We start from the raw sequence: 17,642 nt of genomic DNA, 5'->3' as shown, positions 1-17,642 counted from the left end.
CTGTGGGAAGAAATCAAGAGAAACCATCCCCATGGCATGGAGGCTCCAAGGATGTCCCCTGCCTCCGGAAAACAGCTGGGTCCTAGTACTAGATACCAGGGGTACCCAGGGGAAAAGAATATCAGTACCAGCTCAGAGAAAAGAAAGCTTTCGCCTGATCCACTGGGGGTGGGAGGGGCACAAGAGGCAGAAGTGAATCAACTACATCAACAATACTGGTGATATATATACAGGTCCCGTGTGCCAGGCACTGCTCTGGGTGACTGTATCTGCATGATAGCCCTACAAGGTCTGAACTATGTTATCTCCATTTTACAGATGAGAAAACTGAGGCACTGAGAGGGCGGATGACTGCCCAAGGTTACATACACAGCCACAGGTCACAGAGCTGGGCTGAAAACCCAAGCAATCGAGCTGGAGGCCATGGCCACCAGCAGCGTGTGCTTCCTAGCACCATGCAGGCAGAAGTGAACTGAGCCTTGAACTGAGAATAAGAATTCACAAAAGCAAGAGAAAGGGGAAAAAATCAAGTTCTGACTGTCCCCACAAGGGAGGTGGTATGATATGACAAGCACTTGTCATTTCCAAACAAATGGCATTTTCTTGGGATAGACTGCTTTGCTTTGGCCTCTTCTTACAACCACTTGAATGCAATAATGTTACAAATAATAACATTTGATACATTAAAAAGGAAGCATCACCTACTTTCTGTAGGTGATAACAGGACACTTTTAAATTGCTTTCATTTTAGCAGAAACAGTATTTTCTAGCATCGTGGCAAAAGGGGCTATGAGGCCAGTAGGACCAGACTGGTTCAGGCTGGAGACGACTCTCAAGGGAAACCTGGCTGGGGTGGGTACACACAGACAAGGCTAACTGGATACAGGGACGTGACTGGCCCTCTTGTGGTGTGTGCTGCTGCTTGGGAGCTTAAAGCACCATGATTCCACCACTGATCACTGGAAAAAGAAAGACAAGAGAGGAAGGGACGTGGAGACCAAGCAACACGCTATCGCTAAAAAATCAACAGGTCAATAAAGAATCAAAGAGGCAATCGGAAAATACTGAGACATGGAAACACAACTTTCCAAAATCTATGGGATGCAGAAAAGCAATTCTAAGACGTAAATTTATAACGATAAAGGGGAACTTCAAGAAACAAGAAAAATCTCAAATAAACAACCTAATCTATCATCTAAAGGAATTAGAAAAAGAAGAACAAGAAAACTTAAAGGTCACTTGAAGGAAGGAAATAACAAAGATCAGAGAGGAAATAAATAAGACAAAGACTAAAAGATCAATGAAACCAAGAGTTGGCTTGTTTAAAAAGATAAACAAAATTAATAAACCTTAGCCAGGCTCACTAAGGAAAAAAGAGGACTCAAATAAATGAAAGAGGAGAAATAACAACCAATTATCAGAGATATGAAAAAAATCTACTATGGTTATACACCAAATCGGACAACCTAGAAAAAATGAACACATTTCTAGAAACATAATCTTTGGAGACTGAATCAGGAAGAAATCAGCAATCTGAACACATTGATCACTACTAGTGAAGTTGAATTCATAATAAAAAACAAAACTTTCAGCAAACTAAAGTCCAGGACCAGATAGCTCCACAGGGTAATTCTACCAAACATATAAAGGAAGAGCTAATATCTATTCTTCTCAAACTAGCTCCTCAAAATGGAAGAGAATGGACACTCCCAAATTCATTCTACAAAGCCACCATTACCCTGCTACTGATAGCAGGGAAAAGCACTACAAACAAACTACAAACTAACTTTCTGATGAATATAGATGTCATATACTCTCTCCAAAATATCAGCAAACCAAATTCAACAACATATATAAAGAATCATACAGGATGATCAAGTGGGACAGGGATGAAAGGATGGTTTAGTATCTGCAAATGAATCAATGTGATACAATTATTAGCAAAAAGATCACGTCAATAGATGCAGAAAAAGCATTTGACAAAATTCAATTCTTGATAAAAACTCTCATCGAAGCTGGCACAGAGGGAACACAGCTCAACAAAATAAACGCCATTCATGACAAACACAGCTAACATCACACTCTGTGGTGAAATGCTGAAAACCTTTCCTCTAAAATCAGGAACAAGACAAAGACGTCTACTCTCACCACTTTTATTCAACATGGTCCTAGCCATAGCAATCAGACAAGTAAAAGAAATAAAAGGCATTCAAACTGGAAAGAAAATAAAATCATCACTAGTTACATATGACATGAAACTACATATAGAAAACCTTAATGTCTCTGCCAAAAAACTATTAGAACTAATAAATGAATTCAGTAAAGTTGTAGGATATAAATATACAGAAATATGTCATTGTCTTTATACTAATAACAAACTATCAGAAAGAAAAAGCAAGAAAACAATCCTGTTTAAAAACTGTACCGAAAAGAATAAAATATCTAGGAATAAACTTAAGGAGATGAAAGATCTATATTCTGAAACTATAAAACAATGATGAAAAATTGAAGATGATACACAGAGACGGAAAGATGATCTGTGTTTGTGGATTAGAAGAATTAATTATGCAATTAATTATTAAAATGTCAATACTACCCAAAGCAATCTACAGGTTTAATACAATCCCTATCAAAATGCCTATGACATTTTTCACAGTTAGAATAAATAATCCTAAAATTTATATGAAACCACAAGAGACCCTGAATTGCCAAGGTAATCTCGAGAAAAAAGAACAAAGCAGCTGGAGATATCACATTCCCTGACTTCAGACAACACTTCAAAACTGCAGTAATCAAAACACTATGGCAGTGAAACAAAAACCGGGATCAATGGAACTGAATAGAGATCCCAGAAATAAACCCACTTAGGATCAATTAATCTAATCTATGACAAAGGAAGCAAATGTATACAAAGAAAAAATGACAGTCTCTTCAATACGTGGTGCAGGAAAAACTGAACAGCTAAATGTTAAAGAATAAAGTTAAAACATTTTATCACACCATATATGAAAAAACCCTCAAAACAGAGTCAAGACCTAAATATAAAACTTCGAGAACACAAGTGGAACACTGACAAACTGTAGTAAAATTTGTTTGGATTTGTCTCTTAAGGCAAAAGAAACAAAAGCAAAAATAATCAAATGGGACCTAATTAAACATAAAAGCTTTGTGTAGCAAAGTAAACCACTGACAAAATGAAGACAACCTACTGAATGGAAGAAAATATTTACAAATGATATGACTGATAAGGGGTTAATATACAAAACATAAACAGCTCATATAACTCAAAATCAAAAACAAACAATCGGAGTTAAAAATGGGCAATGACTTGAACATTTTCCCAAAGACATTGCTAATCATTAAAGAAATGCAAATCAAAACCACAATGAGATATCACCTCACAGCTTTCAGAATGGCTCTCATCAAAAAAGTCCACAAACAACGAAAGTTGGCAAGGAAGTAGAGAAAAGGGAACCTGGGTACACCATTGAGAATATAAATTGGTGCATTCACTATGGAAAACGGTATGGAGGTTCCTCAAAAAACTAAAAACAGAACCGTCAAATGGCCCAGGAAGTCCACTCCTGGGTATATATGTTGAAAGAAAAACAAAAAAACCCCACTAATTTGAAAGGATATATGCACCCCAATGCCCAGAGCAGCATTATTTACAACTGCCAGGATATGGAGGCAACTAAGTGTCCATGAACAGATAAATGGATAAAGAAGAGGCAGTACATGTATACAACGGTATATTATCCCACCATAAAAACAATAAAATTCTGTCATTTGTAACAATGTGTACAGACATAGAGGGTACTATGCTTAGTGAAGTCAGACAGAGAAAGACAAATACTCTATGTTAATCACTTACATGTGGAATCTAAACAATAAAAGAAGCAAATGTTTAAAACAGAATAGAAACAGACTCACAGATAGCACAAACCAGAGGTTACCAGTGGGGATAGGAAAGGGAAAAGGGGCAAGATAAGGGTATGGGATGCAAAGTTACAAACTCCCATGTATAAAATAAGCAACAAGGAGGGAGCACAGGGAAGTATAGCTATCGTTTTGTAAAAGTTTTAAATGGAGTACAATCTATAAAAATATTGAATCACTATGTTGCATACCTGAAACTAATACAGTAAATCAACTACACTTTAATTTAAAAAAGAAAGAATTGGGACAAGAAAAGAAAGGAAGGAGACACACACCAGTATTATCAGAGGCGCCCTCTCACACACACCACCTCCTCCCCAGAAGCCACTGGGCCATGTAAACAGCTTTCCCGCCTCCATCTGAGCACTGTGGCTAGGACAAAAGTTCCTCTTTCCTTCAAGGTCAATCCTGCAGAGCTCAGCTCCACGTGGCCTTGAGACACACGTTCAGTTTCTGTCTGTTCCAACTTCCTCGGTTTACGTTCACTTTGTTCCTCCCAGTGACAGGGGCCCCACAGTGTCGACCCTAACTGCAATCCCCCAAATACAAATACACACACACACAACCGAAAATACAGGGGCCCTGCACACACAGACACACACACACACATAACAGAAAATACAGGGGCCCCACAGTGTCTACCCTAACTGCTGCTGCTGCTGCTGCTAAGTCGCTTCAGTCGTGTCTGACTCTGTGTGACCCCACAGGCGGCAGCCCACCAGGCTCCCCCGTCCCTGGGATTCTCCAGGCAAGAACACTGGAGTGGGTTGCCATTTCCCTCTCCAATGTATCAAAGTGAAGTCGCTCAGTCCTGTCTGACTCTTAGCGACCCCATGGACTGCAGCCTACCAGGCTCCTCCATCCATGGGAGTTTCCAGCCAAGAGTACCCTAATTGCAACCCCCCAAATACAAATACCCACACACATATAACAGAAAATGCAGGCCAGTGTTGTCAAGCCCTCCTCTGGAGAGAGTGCTCTGGGGAAGCCATGAGATGACTCGATGGACGAAATCCACTGATGGAATCCAGCCCAGGGAGTGGCCACAATTCTCAGCTGCACTAACATGTTGGTCCTTCTCAAACAAGCCCGAGGAAGAGGGACACCTGTGGGTTCATGGTCTGACTAGAGCCCACTTGGGACCCCAGTGAACCATACAGGTATCAAAGTCATCACAGTATTAAAATATAAGAACAGTATTTTCCAGAGCTGAACATTTAGCATGATCAGAACCCATCTGCACTTTATAAACAACTGAGCTACAAATGTATCTTTTGTTTTGTTTTGGTAAACTTTGTTCGGAACCGAAAATGTGATTTCCCTACAGAAACAATCTTCTACATAGATTCTATGTAGAGCCTCAAGAAAGACCACAAAAGCCCATTTAACAGGATGTTCCTGAAGCAGGTAGAGCACAGCACTATTTCTGTTTAAAGCATGCAGCCCACAGTCCAGCTTGGGACTCCCCTACGGGCCTTTCCCTGCAGACAGCAGCCGCCCACAACAGCCAAACAGAGAGCAACCTCCTCTGGTCTGGGCGGACTCAAGGTCCACTGAGCTTTTCTGGGTCACTGACATTCTTGAGAATTTAATGAAAGCTTCTCTCTCGCTTCTCCCATATCAATGCATATATAGTCTATATTTATGAATAACTTCAGAGGGCTCTGAATGTCCTGACTGGTTTCACAGACCCCTGGTCTTATAAGAGGACAAGACAGGGAAGGGCTGACTCTGAGGCAGTCACTTTCCTGTAGTGGTAGGGGTAGAAGATCAAGGAGCTGTCTACACAGGTGTCAGACTGAGGTTCCCTTCCACGTGGATCCCCATGTCTGGAGTAAATCAGATATTCTAAGGAGGATTCTACTGACTTAACGTGAAATACACTGACTTAAAAAAATTTTTTTTCATCTGACTAAAATAAAAGGAATAATTCACTCTCTGGGGTTTAGTCAGGAGGGTCTACAACTCTTAGAGAAATCCGCAGGCCTGCCTCCAGGCTGAGAACTCCCTGCACCTGCCCCAAGGTGACCACTCCCTCCCCCACACTACTTGCAGCTCCCAGGCTGACTTCCCCTGCGGTGGAGGGGGCTCACCTTGCATTAAGAGACATCAAGAAAAAGAAGCTCACAGGCTCTCCCCCTGCTGTGGGGTCTGACACCCAAGAGTTCTCTCTGCCTTGAAGTAAGTAGTGACTGGCCTGAGCAGAGCCACTCAAGCCAGCAGAGCAGAAGAAAAGAGGCCTGGGCAAGCCTCAGAAGACCCAGGCTTCCGGCTCCAAGAGGCCTCCACGGCGGGCAGGAGGGGCAGGAAGGGGATGCTCCCCTGACCACCCTCTCCTCCACCAGGGTAAGAATGTGATGTCAGCCAAGTGCCAGCAGGGCCCGTGTTCAAGGGGGGCAGTGGGACTATGTGAGAATGAGGGCAGAGAAGACAAAAAAGACAAAGTCACTCACAGAAAACCGTTTTTTCTATCCAAAACGTACCAGGCAAAGAGAAAGGACCCCTGAAGATGAGCGAGTTCACCTTCATACTTTTGACAGACTCAATCGTTTGATGCTACTGCTCCCTGGGGAAGCAAACGGACTCCACATCGCCTGCCAGCCTCTATCAGCGGCGGGCTGGAGATGGACTCCTGAGATGCAAAACTAGCTCACAGGGATGAGAAACTGTGATCGACCCGTGAGGCCTGCCCTAGACACGGGAGGGGTGGCTGGAGGACACGCGGAGGTGACAGATTCTGTGGTGTGCACACACAGCTCTCCTGAACCTCCAGTCTGTAGGACTCTACCAAGTAATGAAAGGGCTCACTCTCTCCGCACTGGCCTTTCACACACAGTCTCAGCAGCCTCACGAGACACAGGACAGAGATCTTCAGAAATGACAGCTCTGGGAGATGAAGTGATAAACTGGGGTGGGGGGGTGGGTTCCCGGGGCCACGGATAAACAAGCCGGGATTACAAAGTAGGATTAGAAGGCTTCTGGTTGGAGCACACTGTGACCACACAAGCCAGTCTTTTTCCTGAACTTCTGTCCACCTCCCCCAGCTCACACCATCACAGCCTCAGCCCTGCTGGACAAGGCCTCTCCAGACAGTGTCCACCCCAGCTCTGGCCCAGACTTTGACTGTCCAGCTCACTTCAGCTCCACTAGACCACCTATTTCTCTTCTGCTCATACAAGACATCTCATTCATATACTCCTATGGTAGTTCACTTTGCAATGCCCTGTGACTGTTAGATTGCTGTCTCCTGATATTTAGAGGGTGACCAGGGCATCTTTTCAAATCATAAATCTTATCAATTTCCCTTGGTCAAAACTTTCCAATGGCTTCCATCACAAGTAGATTGAAATCCAAACTCCCTCCCACAGCCACAAGCTCCACATAATCGGACCTTCCTGCCTTCAACCCCAACTCAGGGAGCGTCCCTCTGTCCTCCACACTGCAAGCTGTGACCTCTTTCTGTTTTCCTATCTCAGCGAGCTCGTTTCTACCCTCACAGCTCTTAACGAGCTATTGCCTGGAACACGATCTTCCCCCAGGTCTTCGTACGGCTGACCACTTCACATCACGCAGGCTTTAGCTCAAATTTCACTTCCACAGAGAAATTCCCTGACCACCTCACCCCAGGGAGCCTCAACCCATCACATTCACTTCCAACAGCCTGTTTATTTTCTCGGCTATTCTCCAAATAGCTGGAGTGATCTGCTCACTTGAACCCTCCAATCCCCCGACTGGGATGAGGCTCTGTACAGGCTGATCTCACTTAGTCTCACTCCCCACCACATCTCTGGTACTGAAGATGGCATCCCACACACAATTTGTGAATGAATGGCTGTGTTGTTCAGGATTAGAGCAGTGCATACAAGGCTGAACTGCATCATTCATGCCTGGTTGAGGAGAGGATGGTCAGGAGAGCATCTGCTTTCTTTCGGGGCAAAAGCCGCACCAGTTACTAGGTTGATTAAACCTCTATTTAGTAAAACCAGCAGCCATGTCATTTACAATGTGCACAGCCTCCCCACACCCCACCCCATTTATACACTTCTGCGCTCCTTACTAGGTCTGGAAAACATCTTTGGAAATCTCCAGTATCTCTGGATGTTGTCCTGAAGCTTCCCATACATTTCCAAGAGTTCTCCTGATAGAGTTACTGGTTTTCACTACGAGCCGCTATTCCCTCTGCTCCCTGAACAAGATACAAAGGCTAAGCAATAAACTTCTGTAAACAGTTTGGGTTGAGGAAACCAGCCAGCCCCCTGGGAGGAGAGCTGTCTGGCTGAGCAAAGGTCTCCCTCGCTGGCAGCCGCCTGCCCTGGGGAGCTGAGGGTGTGAGTGGTGACTGCCTGGACCCCAGCCTCCAGGTCGGCCACATGGACAGGACAGTGAGAACTCCAGCCGGCTGCATTTTACTGTCCTGATTGTTACTTGATGGGCCATTAAGTTTTACTGCCAAACTTCCTTGTTGGGTTTTTATCAGCTGTGTAAGAACGGAAGTGCACTTACACCGATTTTCATGACCTGGCAAAGAGGCTGCCCAGCAGCTCCGCGACCACACTCTTTTCTGACTGTGGGAATGCTGGCCTCCCGTCAACCTCAGGCCTTCACGTTCCTCTGGATTCCATTAACTTCAGTTACTCCTAGGATTTTATTACAGACCAGCAATGGAGACATTCCTGGCTCTTGTAACCAGAATCTTCCAGGGGACCAGATTTTTCTAGAAAGCTCCCTAGTACCTGGCACTCTAGAGGAACCTGGATTTTCCTACCCACATTCCTGCTGCCTTGCCTGGACCTTGGCTTGGACAAGGCAGGGAGGTGGGGCTCCTAAAGATGCTAGCAGAAACACTAATGCTTTAACATTTAACATTGTGACAGGCCCCCCTAGAGACCTCAGGGCTCTTTCAAGGCTTCCAGCTGTACCTGCACCAAAGCTGACTGTAGCCACTCAGACACTCTGGGGCAGACACATCCTGATAAATGGCTCATCCTTCTTGTTTAAAGAGAAAGCATGGGATTTTTTTCCCCCTTCCTTTACATTAGTATAAAATGTAAATAACAAGCTGTAAAATTTTTTCTTCCAGGCTTCTATCCTAAGGAAATAATCTGACACATGGACAAATATTTATACATGAAAATTGCCCTCTGCAGCATGATTTATACAGGGAAATACAGTAAACAACTCAAACCTCCAACATTATGGGGCTGGTTAGGTAATTTATGGTGCCATTATATAACGGAATATTATGTGACCACAAAGCATCAACAAATAAGCAATTTTAATAACATTATCTTGTATTATCTTATGTTAAGAAAAATGTAAATTAAAAAAACATAGAAAAAAGAACTTAAAATTAAATCCCTTCCTCCCACCTGGCACAACAAATGAAAAATTCAGATGAATTAAAAAGCAAAATGAGAAAAACAAAAATATCACAAAATAGATGCATGCTAAAGTGCTTCAATCTTGCCTGAATCTTTGAGACACTATGGACTGTAGCCCACCAGGCTCCTCTATCCATGGGATCCTCCAGGGAATACTGGAGTGGGTTGCCATGTCCTCCTCCAGGGGATCTTCCCAAGCCAGGGATTGAACCCAGGTCTCTGGCACTGCAGGTAGATTCTTTATGATTAGCACCACCCAGAAGTCCTAGGACACTATTTTTATATCCTGGGGATGGATATCCCAGAGGTCAAGAGGGAAAAGGCAGGTTCTCAGAGGGCTTGGTCCTTGTAGGCTGTGGCCCCTAGGACCTGGGTTTTTCCCTGGTCCTACCTCTTTGGCTATGTGACCTCTGGCAAGCTTCTCAACCTCTTGGTGCCTCCCTTTCCTAAGCTGTAAAATGGAGATAATCATGATACCCACTTTACAGGAACTGTTGTGAAGATTAAATGAGTTCATATACGGAAAGTGCTTAGAACAATGCTTGATCCACACCAAGTACTCAATAAACATTCTAGCTTGTATGTGCCTATAAAAATGTAATGCTGCTGTACAATGAAAAGGCAGCATAGACCAACAGTAAGTAACAGACCAACAGGGAACATCTGGAACACAGAAAATAGATAAAAATTAATAACCCTAAGTATGGAGCTCTAGATCAAGAAGAAAAAGACAACCCATAGAATAACGGGCAAAGGGAATGAACAGTTGGTTCACAGAAGAAATACGAAAGGCTGATTACCACATGAAGGGATGCTCACTTCCCTGGAGGCCTGGTAAGTATGGACAAGTTGTCCCATTGTCCCATCTAGCAAGAATATACATGGCTGATTGTATTCTGGGCTGGCGAGGATGCAGGCTCTGTCATGCACTGCTCCCCAGGTGTGGTGAGCCCTTCCTGGAGAAAAGTGTGTGGCATCTATCAAGGCTCAAGCACACTTACCACAGGGCCTAGCACCCTCCCTTCCAGGAGTCTAATACATCTCAACATTTAGACATGTTCCCTAATACATACGTTTATAAAGGTTTACTGCATTGTCTGGACAAATACTGAAGACAGATGTCTATGATGGGATGGTTTAAAATCCATAGCCTATGTAAGTTATAAAATACTATTTATTAGTTTAAAAGATTGCAGTAGATTTATATGCTAACATCTTACATTTAGACAAAAATATATTCAAGACCTATATACTGATAAGTGAAAAAAATGCAAATCACAGGAAAATGGGTAAGAAACGATCCCCGTTGTTCCAGGAGAAGCATAGGAGGGAAAAGGACAACCAACGGTCAGCACTGGTCAACCCTGAGAGGGGGGCCCGGTGGCAAGGGAACTGTCACTGCTGACACTATATTCTATGTATCCCTTGAACTTTATGCCCCCGATAACAAGAATGTTAACATTGTTCTTAAATTATCTGTGCCCTTAAAAAATAAGAGTGATCGCACAAAGGAGTTTTATGCAAGATGGTTACACAAATCTACATATATTAGGAAAAAAGTCAATTTACCTTTATGTTAATTTTTTTTAAAAGCGGAAAACAAGGGAAAAATAAAAAAGAAAAAGCAACTGGAAAGAATGCCGACAAAAAGAAGAAAGTGGATGCTTCTGAATAATGGGATTATACACAGTTTTTTTCCCTTGTTTATATTTCCCTGTACTGTCCCAGGGATCACATATTGCTTGGAGTAGACATAAATGAAGTAAGAAGTAGAAATTCTAGAGTCTGACAGGGGTCTGATGCTGAATCCAGACAGGCAGCCCAGCTCCTGAAGGCAGGCCACGCCCAGAATCTCTGGCACACACCCACTCCTAGGAGTTACGGCAAAGAAAACCTCTCACCCTGGGCGGCCTGCTGCCAAGAAACGGGGCAGAGCTGTGGGCAGGCTGCCACTGCCCTGGGGAGGGGCAGCAAGGGTGTTGTGATTCCCCAGCAGGACGCCCATGGCAGAGACAGGCTGCTCCTCGGGGCCCCCCTCCCTGGAGCCCCGCTTTGTTCCTTCTATCTCCCCATGTGAGTAACAGTCACTCCGGGGGGTGGGGGTCATTACAGCAGCATGTCCTTCCCTGGCCTACCGCAGGGCTGCAGGCACACGGAGAGGGAGGAGCTGGCAGACATTACAGCAGCAAAGCAAACGGTGGAGAGAGATGAGTGACAACGTGCAGGGACTTTTCTCATTCAGAATGCTGCAGAAAGAAAAGGCACCACAGAGCGCTGGCTGCTGGGGTCCCACTACCTCGCCCTCTTCAGATACTACTTACTGCTCTGCGGATCAGGGGACTGGGCCTGGGGCTGTGACCTCCCCCAACCACTCGGAGCCCCGTGTCAAGGGCCAAATGGGCAGCAGAGGAGACTGGGCTCTGTCCTTGACCCGCATGGGGCACGACCCCTCTAGGAGCCCACTGCTTGCAACACACTGTTCCTTGGAGGTGGCCCAGGACCTGGACAGTGGGCTCTGGGGGCACACCTGCTTGTGAAGCTCAGCACCCCCGTTCCCTTGTTGTGACTGTTCCCTCGCTGTGGCCAGGCTGAGTTTATTTGTTCAATGACAACTCGGGCATCAGGAATGCAAGCTGCAGAAAAATCTGTGTGGGATTTCTCCAGGACTCCAGCTGGGAGGGAGATGGAGGAAAAGGCTGAGATGGGAATTGTGTGCCAGGAAAGCTGGAAAAGAGGGTAAAGAAGCACGGGGTCCATGGAGGTGTTTGATAATACCAGGTGCCTCCCCTGCCAAGAACCCAGGAGTGCAGTTCTACAGGCACTTGATGAAGGCTTCAGGCAAGTGGGACTCTGACAGAAATGAACATTGAGCACTTCCTCAGTACAGAAATAACAGCAAAGAGGGACCATGGCTCTTCCTGGGAATCTGTACCAGGAACAAGGTTAATCTTCTCTGTACTTTTCTATATTATCCCTTTATAAAACATATACGCACTCCCTTTTTAATTAGCAGAAAATCACAAAGATAAACTCAGCTTTATAATTTGACTTCCACTATTTCAGTCTGTGGGGATCTTTGAAAATCTTCATGCAGTTGCTCAGTATTTTAACTAGCTTTCCTTTCTCTAATTCTAACCCTTGTAGATTTGAAAGTTTGCCTTTTTTTTTATAGTTTCAACAACACTGCTGATTAAAAAACAAGTAGCACCCTCTAGACAGAACCAAGTCAGACTCACAGTCACATAGCACCAAGGGAGGTGTTCCCCTCGGGGTGGCCCCACCCTGCCCAGTTCTCCCAATCACACCTGGGAAAATAGCAACTCACCTTTGATAAAAGAAAGACACACTAATCCATCAACCTGGCAATCCTATACCAAGAAACAAACCAAGCTTATATGACAATCCTGAGTAGAATCCATGTTGATAGATCCCAACTAGTGTTTCTAGGTCTCCTAAATGGCCTGTTTCTTAACCACTCCCTATATGGTCCAGGATTGGCACCTGTAACACTGTGATTTCCAGAACTCATGTTTTATTTAATATTTGCTTGGAAACCCTGAGCCAGCAGTGCAATCTCTGGTCTCCTGACATTTGTCCTTTTCTCTAGGTCCCTCAAACATCACAGAAGTGGTCTCCTGATCAGGGTGGGTTCTCGGGAGCACTCCAGTATAAGATACACAGCTAGGCAGCTAAGGGACCCTGCTGTCTGTTAACCTCCTGGGCTCAGATTCCTCTCGAAACCATGTGAATTCCATCCCTTCTAAAGCCCAGGCACCTAGACAGAGAAGGAGGACTGTGTAGAAAGATTATTTAATGTGGAGCCACACCCATCAGATGGGAATTTAAATGGGCAGTTCCTCAGGGAGCTTCACCTCGGGATTTTGCCCTGGCCCGGTCACTCTGATAGCCCAGCAGAAACACATACACATGTGTGCGTGTGCACAGGGGACAGGCAAGCACCTTGTCAGAGAATGTAGGGTCTATGATCTGCAGACACCTAACAAGCAAAACTCCCAATTCTTTGGCCACCTGACGCGAGGAGCTGACTCATTTGAAAAGACCTGATGCTGGGAAAGATTGAAGGCGAAAGAAGAAGGGGCTGACAGAGGATGAGATGGTTGGATGGCATCACTGACTCAATGGACATGGGTTTGAATAAACTCCGGGAATTAGTGATGGACAGGGAGACCTGGGGTGATGCAGCCCATGGGGTCGCAAAGAGTCGGACAAGACTGAGCGACTGAACTAAACAAGCGAAATCTCAGCTCTATTCATTTGTTAAGTCTGGAGCTGGAACAGCCTCACCAGGGCTGGTATTCATAATACTCATTCACAGTGACTAATGGGGAAACAAAAGGCTGCCATCTGGTTTCTAGTTCTCATTTTCTAATTTAGCTCTCAACAACCTCATTTGTTCGTTTTCTCATTCATTAAGCCCTTACTCGATGCCCATAGATGACTTAGATGGGGAAGTGATGATCACTCTAGTTCAGGGAGCCAGGTGGGTGCATTGCAAGGGGAGAGGGCAGGGAAGAACTCGACAGTGAGGCTCTGGGGCCCAGACCCTGCCAGCATCCTCTACTACAATGAATTCCTTACAACCTAAGAGTACAAGAAAGAATACAGACAAAAATTTTCCCAGTTTGCAACCAGGGTTCTATAAAGAAAAGGGGCTTAACAAATAATTGGGTTTCCTGGAGAAGGCAATGGCAAGCCATTCCAGTACTCTTGCCTAGAAAATCCCATGGATGGAGGAGCCTGGTAAGCTGAAGTCCATGGGATCGCTATGAGTCAGACATGACTGAGCGACTTCACTTTCACTTTTCACTTTCACACACTGGAGAAGGAAATGGCAACCCACTCCAGTGTTCTTGCCTGGAGAATCCCAGGGACAGGGGAGCCTGGTGGGCTGCTGTCTATGGGGTCGCACAGAGTCGGACACGACTGAAGTGACTTAGCAGCAGCAGCAGCGGCTCAGCAGTTAAGAATCCGCCTGCCAATGCAGGAGATGTGGGTTTGATCTCTGGGTTGGGAAGATCCCCTGGAGGAGGAAATGGCAACCCACTCTAATATTCTTGCCTGAAAAATTCCATGGATAGAGGAAACCTGGTGGGCTGCAATCCAGGGGGTTGCAAAGAGTCGGACATGATTTACGGACTAAACAACAACTAATAAACAATTATTAAACAATTCCAATTTATCAGGATTCATCAAAGGGGACACATACTCTTCATGCTGTGATGCATGAAGCACTGTTCAAACCACTCTGTAATCTTCCAGGAGCCAGAGGGCTCTCTCTGGCACAGACTAGAAGCACCGACACACATAGTGAAGTTCCCAGGAAGGAACTGAAAACAGTGAGCCCGGGTTCTGCCTCTACCACTGGGGCAGGAACTTGGGCAGGGTGAGTTCAGCTCTGGATGCAGCCTAACTTCCCATAAGACTTGCTTTCATTAGCAAATCTGAGACTGGCCGGGAGAGTGTATCTTAGCAGGGAGAGGGCTGCAGTGATACCTGGCAGATGTTCATTCATCAGGGTTCTGCGAGCCATAGGGACTGAGCCTTGGCAGGGCTGGGATGACATGCTCCTAGGGCCCTCTCTGTCACTGCCCTTAATCAGAGGCCCTTTGAAATTTCAGGGTTTTTTTTTTAAGGGTTTTTTGGGGGTCATTTTTTCAGGAGAAAGGCCAATAATTTTCCTTTGGATTCTCTTCAGAATTTGGCACTTATAAGATGGACTTGGGGAAATCCCCAGGAGTGGTCTACTTACGAACAATTGCTAATTAACCAAACCCCTGTGATACTGCAGGGAAGCAGAGTGTGGGAGGGCCAGGGCTCAGCGGTATAGGACTCAAAGAGTAGTGCCATTTCTCCACACGACTGTCCACTGGTCTGTAAAGTGGAGTTAATCGTATTTGCTTTGCAGCGCTGTGGGTGAGACAGAAGGAGATGGCCCTATGGGCAGCCACTTTGTCACCACAGAGCAAATCACAATCAACAGCAGAAAGATCTCTATGACTAAGACAATTAATAAAGTAATCTCTCACTAAAGATGCCTCTGTGGACTGGCAATTATGACACTGATCTCTGAAGAAGTTATTTTTGCTTCTTCTCCTCTTTCACAATCCCTTACCCACCATCACTGGGCCAAAGAGCTGGCAAGAAGCTATAAGAGAGAGCACTCCACACATGTTCCCTGTCCCAGGGTGCTGGGGACCCAGCTTCATCCCCCATTAGGATGGGCCTGCTTTTCCCAGAAACTGCTCCCAGGAACTCTGTGGCCAGGGGTTGTCATCCCTTGCTCACCTTTCCAGGAGCAGCCTTCTCCCTCTTAGAAAGGAATTACAATCCATTTCCATCCTTCATGGGAATGGGGGGGACACTGGCCTAGAAAAATCCTGAGCTACAGGGCTTTCGGTCAATATTGCAAACACATTTTACAGGATTCACGTTTTTCTTCCCTTGATCCACGACAGCCGCTGCAGGCTGTGACGGATACCAGGTGAAGCAGAAAGAAGGGGTTCTAGGTGCTGTGGGGACTGAGGCTCCAGCCCTGGCTTCATTGGGCCCTTTCAACTACTGGACAAGATACAGGCTCTCTCAGGACCTCAGTGTCCCCACCTGCAAGCTAAGGGATGACTGCTGCTCTAGGTAAACAGCTAAAGGCTCAGAGAGGTGTCCACTCTGAGCCGAGGGAGAGAGGCTGTGGCAGGGAGGAGCAAGGTTCCACTCACATGGGGCGTGGAACATGACGAGCACAGAGGAGTGTTCCTTCACAAACTGGTCAAAGTCTTCATCGCTCAGGTGATAAACGGAGCCGCCCTCATCTGCCCAGGGAGTCTCGGGGACCTGGGGCTGTGGCGGCTGCGGACTGGAAGACCAAAAACAGGCAGAGCTCAGAGCACACTCCGGGGCCAGTGAAGCCCTCACCCCCACTGGCTCATACAGCCTGCTTCAGGGGCTCCCCACGACCCCCCGGGGGGAGCGGGGGTGGGGGGTACTCCTTGGCCCTGCCCACCTCCATCATCCCAAGAGCCCAGAGGTGCTCAGCTGATATCCTCCGGCAAACAGTGGCTTCCAGCTGTGGCTCTCTAGGCAGAGCAGGAAACCTCACTTCCTCCCTGGGATCAGGGTTGGGTGGGGGGATTCGTTAGCATCTAAAACTTTAGCCACTGGCAAGAATATAAACTATGGCAGCCAAGAGTGACCTCTGACAAAGCTAACTGTTGTGCTGAGTGGTGCCCACAGGGTGAGGGGTGAGAAGAAGAGGGAATAAGATGGGAGGGGTGGCGGGTGAGGAGGAGAGAGAGAGGCCAGGTGTCTTGAGAAAGACCACATATCAGGGAAGGACTGGGGGTGGACAGGGGACTGAGAGGTGTTCACTAACTAGTGTGGGAGGGTCGTAATGAGAAAGAGTGGGGCCCAGGGGAACAAGGCTGGGGGTTCCCTAACTATGAGAACACACACTACAGTAGGAACCCTTCCTCAAGACCAAGAACAAGGTTCTCTAGTTCTCCAGAGGCGGCATGCTTGAGCAGAAAGGGCCAGGCTCAGAGGTCAGGTCAAATCCCTGTTGCCACCATGAGCTGCACCACCTCAGGCTGGTGGCCCACCTCCCTGGAGCCTCCGCCACCTGGGACAATTGTGTGCTGACATTTACATCACCAGCTATTACAGAGAGGGAGGCTCACAGCTGCCCTCTCTTGCTTCAAAGCCAAGGGTGAGTCTGCCAGTGACACAAACTCCCTGATGCTTTATGAACACTTTTGCCAGAGCCACCTTAATCGTTACTTTGAAAAAATACCCTTTAGGATGACAAATGTGAAAAGACAACCATTGCTTCCTGCCTTTGAGAGCCTACAGTAAAAAAGAAAAAGTGCAAAGTTCCAGTGGCCAGGACTGACAAGTCATGAGAGCAATGTGGCCCAAACAGTGGAAGCTGCCGTCCTCCCATGTGGCTGATGTGGTGGAACCTGCCACCCCCACCCCATGGCAGAGCCTGGGTCTGACAGCACCTTCAGAAACCCTCTCTGGTGCTCTCGACTAGGCCCCACTGGTGGTCTCAGCAATGGGAAGTAGCAGGGAGAGGGTCAAACCACTCTGAACCCATGTGCATACAATGTTAGATGGGGCTGATGGCAAAATCAAGCTTTAGAATGAGTCACCACCAGCCATTCAGCATTCCCAACACCAAGAAACCTAGGCTCCCATACACAGACTCAAGATACCAATTCCTGAAAGCATCACCAATTCCACTTCAGGGAATTTATCTTTTCAATATACCTGGACATGGTCAGAATTACACACATTCCAAGGTATTTA

The 17,642-nt window shown here is 46.0% G+C and overlaps 1 protein-coding gene across 1 annotated transcript in view; it reads right to left on the bottom strand.

Moving 5' to 3' along the window:
* PDIA5 (protein disulfide isomerase family A member 5) overlaps positions 1–17,642 on the bottom strand; it is a 93,428-nt gene that overhangs the window by 17,337 nt on the left and 58,449 nt on the right. Inside the window, exon 11 of the mRNA XM_055395329.2 lies at positions 16,055–16,191. Coding sequence (XP_055251304.2) covers positions 16,055–16,191 — 137 coding nt within the window. The remainder of the gene's footprint in view (positions 1–16,054; positions 16,192–17,642) is intronic.

Source organism: Moschus berezovskii, chromosome 1 (assembly GCF_049115385.1).
Source record: "Moschus berezovskii isolate FMDL1 chromosome 1, NW_MosBer_1.0, whole genome shotgun sequence".
NCBI classification, from domain to species: domain Eukaryota; kingdom Metazoa; phylum Chordata; class Mammalia; order Artiodactyla; family Moschidae; genus Moschus; species Moschus berezovskii.
The sequence above is the reverse complement of the archived record's forward strand: the minus strand, read 5'-3'. Positions and strand labels throughout refer to the sequence as shown.